General features: G+C 48.3%; 1 protein-coding gene and 1 long non-coding RNA gene across 2 annotated transcripts; both read right to left on the bottom strand.

The window, feature by feature from the left end:
- Window positions 1–5,311: 5,311 nt before the first annotated feature.
- Window positions 5,312–13,068, bottom strand: LOC123039032 (phosphoenolpyruvate/phosphate translocator 3, chloroplastic). The gene is made up of 9 exons (XM_044462353.1): window positions 12,742–13,068; window positions 12,529–12,651; window positions 8,372–8,515; window positions 8,191–8,276; window positions 7,499–7,577; window positions 7,279–7,398; window positions 7,122–7,190; window positions 5,768–5,894; window positions 5,312–5,677 (listed from the first exon to the last, which is right to left on the bottom strand). Exons 1-9 carry the CDS (start codon window positions 13,066–13,068, stop codon window positions 5,601–5,603), a joined length of 1,152 nt encoding a protein of 383 aa, XP_044318288.1. The 3' UTR covers window positions 5,312–5,600.
- Window positions 10,726–11,981, bottom strand: LOC123040629 (uncharacterized). The gene is made up of 3 exons (XR_006418215.1): window positions 11,764–11,981; window positions 11,370–11,458; window positions 10,726–11,292 (listed from the first exon to the last, which is right to left on the bottom strand). It is a non-coding gene; the product is annotated as an uncharacterized lncRNA (long non-coding RNA).
- Window positions 13,069–14,549: the final 1,481 nt, after the last annotated feature.

Raw genomic sequence — 14,549 nt, 5'->3', positions numbered from 1 at the left:
GGTTACGTCGACGCTAGCTTCGACACAGATCTGGATGACTCTAAGTCACAAACCGGATACGTGTATATGTTGAATGGTGGGGCAGTAAGCTGGTGCAGCTGCAAGCAGAGCGTCGTGGCGGGATCTACATGTGAAACGGAGTACATGGCAGCCTCGGAGGCAGCGCATGAAGCAATCTGGGTGAAAGAGTTCATCACCGACCTAGGAGTCATACCCAATGCGTCGGGGCCGATCAAACTCTTCTGTGACAACACTGGAGCTATTGTCCTTGCCAAGGAGCCCAGGTTTCACAAGAAGACCAGGCACATCAAGCGTCCTTTCAACTCCATCCGTGAAAATGTTCAAGATGGAGATATAGATATTTGCAAAGTACATACGGATCTGAATGTCGCAGATCCGTTGACTAAACCTCTTTCGCGAGCAAAACATGATCAACACCAGAACTCTATGGGTGTTCGATTCATCACAATGTAACTAGATTATTGACTCTAGTGCAAGTGGGAGACTGTTGGAAATATGCCCTAGAGGCAATAATAAAAGGATTATTATTATATTTCCTTGTTCATGATAATTGTCTTTTATTCATGCTATAATTGTATTATCCGGAAATCGTAATACACGTGTGAATACATAGACCACAATATGTCCCTAGAAAGCCTCTAGTTGACTAGCTCATTTGTCAACAGATAGTCATGGTTTCCTGACTGTGGACATTGGATGTCGTTGACAACGGGATCACATCATTAGGAAAATGATGTGATGGACAAGACCCAATCCTAAGCATAGCACAAGATCGTGTAGTTTGTTTTGCTAGAGCTTTTTCAATGTCAAGTATTTTTCCTTAGACCATGAGATCGTGTAACTCCCGGATACCGTAGGAGTGCTTTGGGTGTACCAAACGTCACAACATAACTGGGTGACTATAAAGGTGCACTACAGGTATCTCCGAAAGTGTCTGTTGGGTTGACACGGATCGAGACTGGAATTTGTCACTCCGTATTACGGAGAGGTATCACTGGGCCCACTCGGTAGTGCATCATCTAATGAGCTCAAAGTGACCAAGTGTCTGGTCGTGGGATCATGCATTGCGGTACGAGTAAAGTGACTTGCCGGCAACGAGATTGAACGAGGTATTGGGATACCGACGATCGAATCTCGGGCAAGTAACATACCGTCTGACAAAGGGAATTGTATGCGGGGTTGATTGAATCCTTGACATCATGGTTCATCTGATGAGATCATCGAGGAGCATGTGGGAGCCAACATGGGAATCTAGATCCCGCTGTTGGTTATTGACCAAAGAGCCATCTCGGTCATGTCTGCATGTCTCCCGAACCCGTAGGGTCTACACACTTAAGGTTCGGTGACGCTAGGGTTATTAGGAAGACTTGTATGTGATTACCAAATGTTGTTCGGAGTCCCGGATGAGATCCCGGACGTTACGAGGAGTTCCGGAATGGTCCGGAGGTAAAGATTTATATATGGGAAGTTGTCATATTGTCACCGGAAAGTTTCGGGGGCATATCGGTATTGTACCAGGGCCACCAGAGGGGTTCCGGGGGTCCGCCGGGAGGGGCCACCCCTCTCGGAGGGCCTCGTGGGCCATAGGGGGCAGGAAACCAGTCCCTGGAGGGCTGGGCGCCCCCCTTGGGCCCATGCACCTAGGGTCGGGGGGAAACCCTAGTGGGGGCATCCCCCTTGCTTGGGGGGCAAGCCCCCTCCCTTGGCCGCCGCCCCCCTCTAGATCTCATCTAGAGGGGGCCGACCCCCTTCCCCCTTCCCCGATAAATAGAGGGGCGAGGGGAGGGCTGCACACAACATCCAAGGCGCAACCCCTCCCCTCCCCAACACCTCTCCTCCTCCGCTAAGTGCTTGGCGAAGCCCTGTCGGAGTACTGCCTCTCCACCATCACCACGCCATCGTGCTGCTGTTGGAGCCTTCTTCTTCAACCTCTCCTTCCCCTTGCTGGATCAAGAAGGAGGAGACGTCATCCGCTCCGTACGTGTGTTGAACGCGGAGGTGCTGTCCGTTCGGCACTTGGTCATCGGTGATTTGGATCACGGCGAGTACGACTCCATCATTCCCGTTCTCTCTCCTATCACTCGTTGCTTAGATGAACTCATAGATGGATCTTGGTGAAATCGTAGGAATTTTTTTATTTTCTGCAATGTTCCCCAACAGATGTCCCTCTTGTTCTCATGCTCATACAAGTGGGGAAAGAGCCTCCCTTATAAACAGGTCTAACTCTCTGCAAACTAGCAATGTGGGACTAAACTTTATTTCCACCTCTTGCCTTGCACGAATGGGCTGCGTGAGCCTCTAGGATTTATTAGGAATTTCTGAAACTGCTATTGGGCTAGGCCCAAAAATAAACAAAATTCCAGCAGGATCTTCCTATTCGTAAACTAAGTGCCAACTACCAACATGGCAATTTAGGACTTCATGTTGGATGTTCCCTCTTTAAGAACTGATCAGCTAAGGCCTAAGGCTATAGGTATATGAAATTAATATAGTACTGCATTTTTCATTTGGATATATTGAGTGTCTCATTCTTCTGTTGCATAATTAGAAGTAAGATGCTACCCTTATTAGTTTTTTCAACCATTATATCATTGCATCATGATGCTTTGCAAGATATAATCTATGAGACCATATGATTTATATTCAGGTGGTATCTGTTAGCTTATCATGATCGTTTTTGAACATTGTCATTTTAACATGAACTGACCCGGATCCCCTGCAAGTATCATATCATATTATCCATTGGAGGAATCTTTTATTTTAAAATTCATCACTATTTTTGCTATTGCTTAATGCATTTTTAGCTCTCGTATATTTTTGGTCATCTCGAGCAAGAAATTTAATTTTTGTTGCAGCGTCCACCTCTGTGGTTTTCACAATGGCAACGATACATGGACATTCCAAAAGCAATTGCGCGGCAGGCCAGTGTTGGATCCCATGCTGTCAGTGTTGGGGAACGTAGTAATTTCAAAAAATTTCCTACGCACACGCAAGATCATGGTGATGGCATAGCAACGAGAGGGGAGAGTGTTGTCCACGTACCCTCGTAGACCGTAAGCGGAAGCGTTATCACAACGCGGTTGATGTAGTCGTACGTCTTCACGACTCGACCGATCCAAGCACCGAACGTACGGCACCTCCGTGTTCAGCACACGTTCAGCTCGATGACGTTCCCCGGGCTCCAATCCAGCAAAGCGTTCGGGGATGAGTTTCGTCAGCACGACGGCGTGGTGACGATGATGATGTTCTACCGGCGCAGGGCTTCGCCTAAACTCCGCGATGATATGACCGAGGTGGAATATGGTGGAGGGGGGCACCGCACACGGCTAAGGAACGATCCGTAGATCAACTTGTGTGTCATGGGGTGCCCCCTGCCCCCGTATATAAAGGAGCAAGGGGGGAGGTGGCCGGCCCTAGGAGGGGGCGCGCCAAGTGTGGAGTCCTACTAGGACTCCCTAGTCCTAGTAGGATTCCACCTCCCTTGTTGGAGTAGGAGAAGGGGGAAAAAGGGGGAGAGGTGGAAGGAAAGGGGGGCCGCACCCCTTGTCCAATTCGGACCAGAGGGGGGCTGCGCACCTCCTTCCTTTCGGCCTCTCTCCTCTATTCCCGTATGGCCCAATAAGGCCCATATACTCCCCGGCGAATTCCTGTAACTCTCCAGTACTCCGAAAAATACCCGAATCACTCGGAACCTTTCCGAACTCCGAATATAATCGTCCAATATATTGATCTTTACGTCTCAACCATTTCGAGACTCCTCGTCATGTCCCCGATCTCATCCGGGACTCCGAACTCCTTCGGTACATCAAAATTCATAAACTCATAATATAACTGTCATCGAAACCTTAAGCGTGCGGACCCTACGGGTTCGAGAACTATATAGACATGACCTAGAACTATTCTCGGTCAATAACCAATAGCGGAACCTGGATGTCCATATTGGTTCCTACATATTCTACGAAGATCTTTATCGGTCAAACCGCATAACAACATACGTTGTTCCCTTTGTCATTGGTATGTTACTTGCCCGAGATTCGATCGTCGGTATCCAATACCTAGTTCAATCTCGTTACCGGCAAGTCTCTTTACTCGTTCAGTAATACATCATCCCACAACTAACTCATTAGTTGCAATGCTTGCAAGGCTTAAGTGATGTGTATTACCGAGAGGGCCCAGAGATACCTCTCCGACAATCGGAGTGACAAAACCTAATCTCGAAATACGCCAACCCAACATGTATCTTTGGAGACACCTGTAGAGCACCTTTATAATCACCCAGTTATGTTGTGACGTTTGGTAGCACATAAAGTGTTCCTCTGGTAAACGGGAGTTGCATAATCTCATAGTCACAGGAACATGTATAAGTCATGAAGAAAGCAGTAGCAACGTACTAAACGATCGTGTGCTAAGCTAACGGAATGGGTCAAGTCAATCACATCATTCTCCTAATGATGTGATCCCGTTAATCAAATGACAACTCTTTTGTCCATGGCTAGGAAACTTAACCATCTTTGATTCATGAGCTAGTCAAGTAGAGGCATACTAGTGACACTATGTTTGTCTATGTATTCACACATGTATTATGTTTCCGGTTAATACAATTCTAGCATGAATAATAAATATTTATCATGAAATAAGAAAATAAATAATAACTTTATTATTGCCTCTAGGGCATATTTCCTTCAGTCAGCACTCTATCGCCACCTTTTTTATCCCTTCGAGTGACTCCTCATGCACCCTTCTCCTCCACAGTCGGTGCCCAACGGAAAAAAATTCTGTGAGACCAGGTCTCACGGGTTAGCAGGTGAGACCCATCCTGATGGATGACACGTGACATTCACAAATCACAAAGCATGTACCCCACCCCCATCTGAAATCAGGGGGGAGAGATTAGATGCTTTGTGATTTGTGAATGTCACATGTTATCCATCAGGGCGGGTCTCACCTGGTTTATATGAGACCTGGTCTCATATAATTTTTTTCCGTGCCCAACTATATTCCTCTTCCCTGCCTTGAGATCTTAGCTAATCTGTTTTGTTAAAAAAATCATGTAGGTTTAGACAGGGTTGGGTTGGCTTATATATCATAGGCTTGACTAAGTTAAGAATGCTTGAAAAAAATACTTGCAAGAGCAACAAGCTAGGTGCTATGAATTTCCTAACTGCAATTCCAGTGGAGGTGATTTTTATGGATATTGGTTGTTCATATCTGGTTCTACCTTCACACATACATGTCGTTTCATTCAACGTACTTGTGTGATACAAGTCATTCAAAATTATATAACTTTTTTTTTGTTTTCCTACAATGTCTAGATAATACAATCAGATCAGTTATGATACAAGTTGTGTTTTTCTTCACAAAGATTTTTGCACTTCATATGCCCTCATAATCATAGAGAAAGATAGTGCATACTAGCTCCTCTACAATGGCTCTACTTTCAATCAGATTAAATTCCTCTTCAAGGGCTAATCAATATATGGGTTAGATTATGCAAATTTACTCCAATATTTGGTATGGATATTTCTATTATTCTATCAAAAAATAGACGAGCCCGACAACGCGTCTAGTATAAACTATTTTTATGCAGCATTTGTCTTTGATTTTGCTTTCTTGAATCTAGAGTACATGAAAACACCGAGTAGAGGCAGACCAGTTCCTGCAGATAAGGATATATTTCAGACACAAATAAACATGAGACTGAGTTATTAGAATATAAAAAAGTAGAATCGGTTGGTTATAAAGTTACCAAGGACATTTATAGGTGAAATTGGAGTTCTGAAGAAGAGAACATATGATATGATGACAACTCGTTTGAAGAAGTCTGCAAGAGAACGGGTTACAGGTAATATTCTGGCCAATAAACTATATGAAACCTGCCACAAAAACAAAGTAGAAACTTTACTACAAGTAAATAAAGGAAAATTTAGATAGAATTGATGGTAAATATCAAACATGAAAAACTAAAAAGTGGTAATAGTTGAATTTCAGGTCATGAAACTTAATATGCACGACCACTCGTCCAACACCACTGAGCATAGAAACCGGTTGATCATGGTGATATAAAGCTTCTACAACTACCAAGAGCATCTCTAATCGAATTCTTAAATTTCTTAACTTCTCAAATTGGTATCTTTTGAGGAGTTAAACCAAACCTAATCGAAGCCTCAAACTTATAGCTCAAAAAATTGAAGAGTTAAGTCTCGAAAGATTCTTTTTGGCTCAAATTTGAGTGAGCAACACCACTTCTCCTCAAAACTCCTTTGTGCTCTTATCTCACCGGAAAAATGACTCAACCAGGGACAAGCCGCCAAATTTACCCCTGCCCCTTATAAATTTGGCCGCCGCCTCTCAAATCGCCATGGTGTGCTGCCGATCGTGGGCCAAGAGGTGGGGTGTCACCGCAGCGGACGTTATTCCCATCAACTCATCATCGTTGGACGATGACTCCGACGATGAGCGGAAGGCGGCACAGCTCACGGTGTCCATGTCGAGGGAATTCGAGGAAGGGGAGAAGGAGGCCGAGGAAGAGCAGGAGGGGGGCGAGGTGGAGGAGGAGGGTGGGTAGGCGACGGATGAAGCCAATACGAGGGTGGCGCCGGTGACCACATCCTCTTCTCATGGGAGGTGGCAGAGCGGGAGTACGAGTGTGCGTTGCTTGACGACGAGGAGCACCTAGAGGCGAAGGAGTAGAACGCCCGACACGGAGGCGGCCGTCTGGCTCGCCTCCGACACCGAGATGGTGGAGGTCAAACAAGCATTCTTGCAGTCCATCGTCGACGAACACGAGGCAGATGCCAACCGCCGGTACTTGACCGAGGTGGATCGCGAGCACGATGTAATCTTCGAGGAGGTTGCCACCGCCAACTGCGATGACTCCTGTAATGCGCCGGTGTCATGGCGGGGCACCCACACGTTGAGACGTCCAGATTCGACAAGCCAGCGTTGATAAATCCTGACTCCGACCCATTTTATCTTTAGTTTAGCTCGAAGCAAGTGCTGCCTACTTTAATTATGAACAATGTTGTGGGTGTTATGAACTACTATTATGTACAATTATGCCCTATGTGGTCTTAATTGATCCTTCGTGAAGATTGACAAACCTGTTGGTAAAAATGGAAACAAGTGGCCGCAATGCCCGCTTTCAGGCATAGTTCTTGAAGATTTAACCCCTACAATAAGGCATAATGTTTGATATTTTGTTAGCCAAAAAAGTGCCAAAACAATTGATATCTACTTTTGCAAGCTAGCAATACTCACAGTGCTCCGTAGGAACAGCGGGCTAAACTTTATGCCCTCTAGATATAGCGTTAACGGGACCGAACACAAAAATGACATGATAGTCATAATTGAAAAGAGATTTATATAGTCCAATTTTTCCTGTAAGGAAAAATTATGTGTGAGGAGAATGTGCTTCATGATATTTCTCATGCTTCTACGATGTGAATATCCAATAGAACAAAATAAAGTAGCAAGTCACCTCTTTATCAGCAAGAATTTTCTTGCTGAAAGCATTTCGCGATTGGTCATTGGAATCCCTGGCACTGCAAAATCCTATCCTGTTTCTCCAACGTACTTACACAATTAGTATACATGATGGCAGATGGCTGTGCTTAAGACCACGAGAAATAACCCAGTTGCCAAAGCCTGAAGTACAACCAATGTTTTGGATTGCAAAATACTCCCTCCGTTCCTAAATATAAGTCTTTGTAGAGATTCCACTAGGTGAACTACATACGGAGCAAAATGAATAAATCTACACTTTGAATGCATCTATGTACATCCGTATGTGGTTCATAGTGAAAGCTCTACAAAGACTTATATTTAGGAAGGGAGGGAGTAGAATAAAAATTCCTGCATTAATTTAGCTAAACTAATTGGAGCTTTAAGTTGCAACCTAACAAGTGTCTATCCAAAGTTCACACCTTACTTCCCATTTTAGAATGTTTTGAGTGATACATGCGTATAAGACTAACCCGATTGCCAATAATGTGAACCACTATTATTTCTTTCTTTCCAGAGTGGCAGTGAATAAGATTGACTGAACTAATGAACAGTGTGGTATATACATTCTAATATAGCTTGCAAGATGTGAAGAGGGTAATAACAGAGCCAATTTTCCCCCAATCTTTTGACACTGGAATTTAAGAGATGTCAAACATTGCAACTAACCAGTTGAAAGAAATTTCAGTCATAGATGCCAGTACAACTCCACCAACAACCGACCCGAGAGAACCTAATACAAGTAGAGAAGGTGTCTGCAAGAACATAACAATTAAGAACAACATATTCATCTCTTTCTGCACATTTTATTACTGGGACAGATAACATAAGAAAGCTTGACATCAAATACCTGCCTGAGCAACAAGACGGAGAGTGGAACGGCGTTCCCTGCCTTGATGGTGTGCGTGAAGGAGACCGCCACCTTGCCCAAACTCATGTTGGCGAAGACAATGGCCATCACGTGTATTAGCGCCAAAGGAAGGATCTTTGCGTACTGCACCGATAATTAGAAGAGTAACCCAGTCATTGCAAACTTGCATTACTTTACTTGACATGACTCATGAACATGTTTTTTTTTTGTTTTGCGAGAAAACTTCAGATCTACTCATCAATTGCCAAGGTAGTATAAAGAACACTAGAAGTAAAATTTACATCTAGGTCCGTAGACCAGCTAGCATTCACTACAAGCACTAGAGTGAGCCGAAGGCACGCCTCCGTCATCGCCCCTCCCTCGTCGGAGCCGGGCAAACATTGTTGTAATAGACAGTCGGAAAGTCGTCGTGCTAAAGCCTCATAGGACCAGCGCACCAGAACAATAACCGCCGCCGATGAAGAGAAGCATAGACCGAAAGGAACCAACCTGCAAACACACAGACGTAGGCGAACGAATACCGGATCCAGTTGGTAGCATATGATTTGTAATCATCCACTGCATTATCTCTAGAAGAGGCTTCTTGTCCTCTAAGTCATGTACTCTATATAAACCGCCTCAATACAATCCATCATATTCCGGCAATTCTTCTCTCTCTACTCCTTTTACATGGTATGAGACTAATCATGGTCCAAAACCCTAGCCGCCGCCGCCACTTCCGCAACGCGCCACCTCGGAGATGTCGATCTCCATGATCTCCACCGTGGCCGCGCAACCCGTAGCAGGATTCATCCGCCGATCTGCGATCGGCTGCCCGCGTGAGTTTTTCCGATCCTTTGATCGGCTTTCTCTTCGCTAGGCACTTGGCCGGTCTTCGGTTTTTAGTTCGCCAATCATAGAACGGATTGCGTCGCCCACTGCCCGTCGTCCTCTCGCGCCTCGACTCCGACAATGACGTCGAATCTGCACCAGTTTGTCATCAACGGCGCGGCAAGGCTCAACGCGCCACACAAAGGGACGACTTCATGCGCCGCTGCCAGCCGCTCTTGTGTGCATGGTCTCCATCGCCGACCCATCTTTGTCATCATCGCCCGGGACATCACCGACAACATCACCATCGACTTCGATATGCACGTCGTCCATGACATGACACGTACATCACCGCCATCAGTCTGATCAATCAACCCCGCGCATGTCTTCGCCAAGCACGTCTCCGAGCACGCGCCTACCACCAATCAAGCCACGGTATACCACCGCGTCATCCCTTCGGACCGCAGCGTCACTGCCCCGAGGTCCTGACCATGTCATCCCTTCGGACCGCAGCGTCGCCGCCCTGAGGTCCTGCCTGCGGCTGCCCTGACCCGTGCGCCATCCCTGTCATCGACCCTACGGGCCGTCGCGCTACGACACGCGGTCCACGTCGCCACCCCGAGGTCCTCCCCACGGCTGCACCGACCCGCGGGCTTTGTATTACCCCTTTGGGCTGTAGTGCCGCGTCACCTGGTCCACGCCGCCGCCCTGAGATCTTCCCCTCCCTTGTGGTCCCGACATGCACGCCGCCGCTGTGTTGCCCCATCGGGCCATGGCGCCACTGCACGCGGTCATCTTCGCCGTCCCCGGCTCCCACCATGCCGCCTCCCTTGGCGCAGGGTCATTACCGTCCGCGCACGGTCTTCATCACGTGTTGGGTTCTTCCACGCCTACTTCGTCACCGCCGCCGCACTTCTATAGGCGACCTGCATGGCAACTCCTCGTCGTCGCAGGTCTCGCCAACTACGTCTTCACTAGTCTAGGCGTCCAACATGACCACTTCAGGTCGCTGCTGGTTTTGTCGCCTTCGTCCACCACGACTTCCTCGCCAACGTCATCTCGTCCCGGACTACTTCATCTACTCGGACAACCGGGACTGCACCGTCACTTCTCTCTCTTAGCCACTCTGTGCCTCACAACAGTCACGGCCTCCTCTTTCTAGTCCCTACGACAATGGCACACATGTTATGATGGTCCCTGCCTTTGCACATCGGCACTGACAACATCCGTACGTGCCTTCGTCCCCAACGCGTTCCCGAGTCTGGCAAGCTTGGATAGGCGCCTCGTCTTCATTGGCATCGGCAACGACACCCTCCTCTACACATGTGTCGATGGTGTGACCGTCGAGTTCTTCTTTGCATACTCGATTCTGGAAAAACCAGAGTATGGCCTCGTCCCCGACGTGCGTTTGGTACTAGCACAACTATGGTCGCATCTTGTCCGCGACGACTCGGGTTGCTTCTCCATCGGCATCGTTTTCCTCGACGATTGCCTCAACGCGCCTTCGTCACTCTCTTTCGCACTATGTGCCTACGGCTTCATGTGTGGCTGCCTCGACACCGGCACCCGACCATGACATCGACCACGGAGACCCCTCGCACGGCTACCTCGACCGCGGCTCCGCCACCCACGCTCTCGGCTTCCTCGACTTCGGCACAAAGGGCTATCATCTTACTGGAGCAACTCGATGGGCTTCCACTACCGTCAACGTGTCCATGACGTGACACCGTCCGTGGCGCACCCACTACGGCTGTGGGGATGTTAGCCCGTCGGTTTCTCTAGTCTAATCGTCAGCGACCAGGGGCGGAGCTGGAGCTAAAGTTACCCTGATGCACCACTTTAATAGTATCCCTTTAACATTGCATAAATTTTAAATCAATAATGTTCCAACTTAAAAATAAGAGTATGTTTTATAACTTTTGGTTTAGATTATTAGATTTAGTAGAAGACAATTCTTTAAATACGAAAAGGTAACAATTATGCTTATACTACAATAATGAAACAAAGGACTGGATTACTTGCAAATGGAGTCCTGCATTTCCAAATTCAAAAATACATCATGTCGTCATCAAAGACCACGGGTCCGTAGCCTACATGATGACTTAAAATTTTCAAGAAAAACATAGTGGAATGTACAAATGAAAGTAATTAAATATATTTACATTACCTTTCAGTACATTTTTGTCCACAACTTATGTTTCTTGGAGCAGATATCATGATGGGTTTCTCTTGAGAAGAAGCTTGCCCATAGTATACCTGCATTTGAAAAAAAAAATATACATGGGACGTGGAAATAACCTAAGCGAATAAAGTACATCATAATTCTATATATTTTTTGATCAATACATGAGAGTTTCAGTATGTTCAGGATAGGATTACAGTCAGCATTGAATCTGCCATAGACGCCAGAAATCTGGCAACATGACCCTAGCTAGCTAGTGCCTAGGTTCTGCAAAAACTTGCGTATTTAAATTGACTACAAGTTCATACAAATCACACAAGAATTGTGAATAATCGTTGCAAAAACCATTTAGCAAAAGATAGATAGACGAGGGCGCTACCGGGGCAGAATTGTTGTCCGATGCTATCTTCATCTGCCTCCCGCCTGGGCTATGCGACTGGTCGTGGCGTCGCCGTGGGTGTTGCGGTGTGCCGCCGTCGATCGGCCTTGCCGGCTGAGTGCTTGGGTGCGTGCCGGAGAACGGAGCAAACAAATCGATCGATTTGCGTGGGGACTGAGGAACGTGGGGCGTGGCTGCGTACGGATCTACAGGGATTGGCCGCTGTATCCGCCATGATATGCGCAGAGTCGTACTTCTTTTTTTTTAGTTGAATCCTACCTGTGCGGTTGCGTACAGGTTTAGAAGCACAGCGGACCAATCGATTGGATCGGTCGACACACACGAACGTGCGGCCTGGCCACGCGGCCGGAAACTTGGGCCCTGATGCACCGGTCATGGCCCAACCTGATGCACATGGCCATTTGAGCTGATAAGTAGCAGTAATAAAAAACTGGACCCGTATTCCTGTGCATCAGGGTAGGCCCATTGGGCTCCGCCCCTGTCAGCGACGCTCCTATTGTGTGTGATGCTACCGCTACGACCGTGTGGGAATGTTAGAGTATCTAGGCATATTTCTGTATTTGGTAGCATATGATTTGTAATCATCTTCTGCTTTATCTTTAGAAGAGGCTTCTTGCCCTCCAAACCATGTACTCTGTATAAACTGCCCGAGAGGCTCAATACGACATCCATCATATTTCGCCAATTCTTCTCTCTCTCTATCGTTCTACAAACTGGAAAGATCAATATTTATCCTTGTGTCACCTGTTGAAGGGAGAGCCTTGGTTTGGGATGCAGGTTTAGCAGCCAGATGAGAGTGATGAAGAAGGAGCTGAATGCGAAGTGGAAGGTGGTGATGGTGTATGGGAAGGGAAATACTCTCTGAACCTGTGTAGCATCATCATCAGTCACATGCATATTGGAATAGGTTCAAGAAATGATTCCCAGAGGAGGAGAAAAATGGAGATAAGTACTGACCGGCTTGTTGTAAATATTGAAGTAGATGTTCAGGACGCACAAGACGAGGATCATGGCGCCGAGCTGCAGCGTCCGAGGAATTCCAGCGGCCTCCGGCTCCACGGCTCCCTTCGCCGACGGGCGACGCCGCCACGAGGCCGCCGCCGTCCTGCTCATGGAAGCCCCGCCCTTGCCGCCGCCTGGGTGTAGATGTGGTGAGGAGCAGGCGGCCCCTGGGAATGCGGAGCAGGCGGCGGGACAGCACGAAAGAGCGACGAGGAAAGGAACGCCTGCAGTCCAGGCCTGTGGAAAAGTTGTAACGTCGTCCGGTTCCTCCGAGGAATACATTTTTGCACCATTGGGAACCCTCCACTGAAGCCGGCCGGGCGGCACTCCGCATGGGACCTACGTTCCTTCGTCGCATCCATGATCATATCGAGGCTAGGAGCACCATGCACTAAATACAAGTGCTTCGTCAAAGGACGCATGTTTCAACCATTTTTCTTATCTGTTGCATGAACAGTTTTTGGCCGGCCTGGATTTGTGGTCAATCAAATCTAAGCGGACCTTTTTCATAATATACTGAATCAGATAGAGATTCAGGCGCAACTCGTTCACCGATCAACATGTTCGTAGAACCCTATCGAATTGGCGGTCACACATGGCTTATCCAGTGATTTTCTTTTCTTTTCGAGATTGATTGTCCAGTGGTTTGAACTAATTATTTTAGCAAGTCACGCTCCAAAATTATTCAATCTCTTTTTTAACATCAAAATTAGTCAATCGCAATCATTAGTTAGGCATCTGATTAGGCCGGCAGTCTCCGCTGACGTCCATGAATAAACCGTAACCATTCTGGCTTAGCTTAGCCCTCTGAACTGCAAGGAGCAAGTGCCAAATGGCGTCCGAAGATGGAGGCCTTTTTAAAATTCTGAAGAACATGAACTTTCGAGCATCTCCAGCCGCGGCCCCAACAGGACACCCCCCAGCCCCCCGGCCCAGTCACGCCCCAGGACCTTATTTAGCGCCGGTTTGGGCCAAATCTAGAGCCGGCGATCCCGAGCCGAACCCAAGTGCCCGGGTGTCGCCTTGGTGCGCCGACAGAAGCGAAAAGGGGTGTGGGGCCGCTCTGTCGGCGAGAGGAGGCCCTTTTCCCGCCGTTTCCTCCCGCTTCCCCCCTCGGCTTCCCTCTCATTCTTCATTCCTCCCGCCAAACTCCGCCTCCTCCCTTCCAAGCCGGCCGCCATGCTGCCTAAGAAGTATGTGTTCTCCCGCGCCACGACGAATACCACAGCCGCCGCCGCCGCCTAGCCGAAGCAGAGGAAGCAGAGGGCCCGCCGTCCAAGCCCCCGGGTATTACCAACGCCGACTGGAAGGCGGAAGTGCAGCGCCAGGAGGCCGTCACCACCGATAGGCGCAACAGGGCCAAGAAGGCTCGGGAGAGGGCGACGCTCGTGGCGGCGGCGGCGGCGGAGCAGGCGGAGCGCTCGGCCGAACAAGCCGAGGCGGCTCGCGCGGGGATGATGCATCCACCCGGCGGCCACGGCTCGCACGCGGCCTGGAGCCAGCAAAGAGTCGGATCTCCGGCCGGCTTCTCATCGTCGCCACAACCATGGAGTTGCACGCCGTCGCCGGGCTATGCCGATGGCGACGTACATGGTGGGTTCAACCCCAACGTCACCTTCCCCCATGGGCGCCTGGTCCAGCGCACGCCCTCGCCCGCGTTCGCCGGCGTGCAGTACCCTCCATACACGTATTCGCCGCCGGACTACGCATCTTCCCCGACGCCACCTCTTTGCCGCGCCCAGCTGGTCTACTCGCAAGCCTCC

This window comes from Triticum aestivum, chromosome 2B, assembly GCF_018294505.1.
Source record: "Triticum aestivum cultivar Chinese Spring chromosome 2B, IWGSC CS RefSeq v2.1, whole genome shotgun sequence".
NCBI lineage: Eukaryota > Viridiplantae > Streptophyta > Magnoliopsida > Poales > Poaceae > Triticum > Triticum aestivum.
The sequence above is the reverse complement of the archived record's forward strand: the minus strand, read 5'-3'. Positions and strand labels throughout refer to the sequence as shown.

Bases quoted from the DNA above. Each gene is read 5' to 3' on its own strand.
- LOC123039032 (XM_044462353.1), bottom strand. From the start codon at position 13,068: ATGTATTCCTCGGAGGAACCGGACGACGTTACAACTTTTCCACAGGCC. The intron at 8,516-12,528 runs GTGACACAAGGA...TTATCGGTGCAG, and splicing joins CAAGGCTCTCCCTTCAACAG to TACGCAAAGATCCTTCCTTT. The intron at 7,191-7,278 runs GTGAGTATTGCT...GCCTTATTGTAG, and splicing joins CGCTGTTCCTACGGAGCACT to GGGTTAAATCTTCAAGAACT.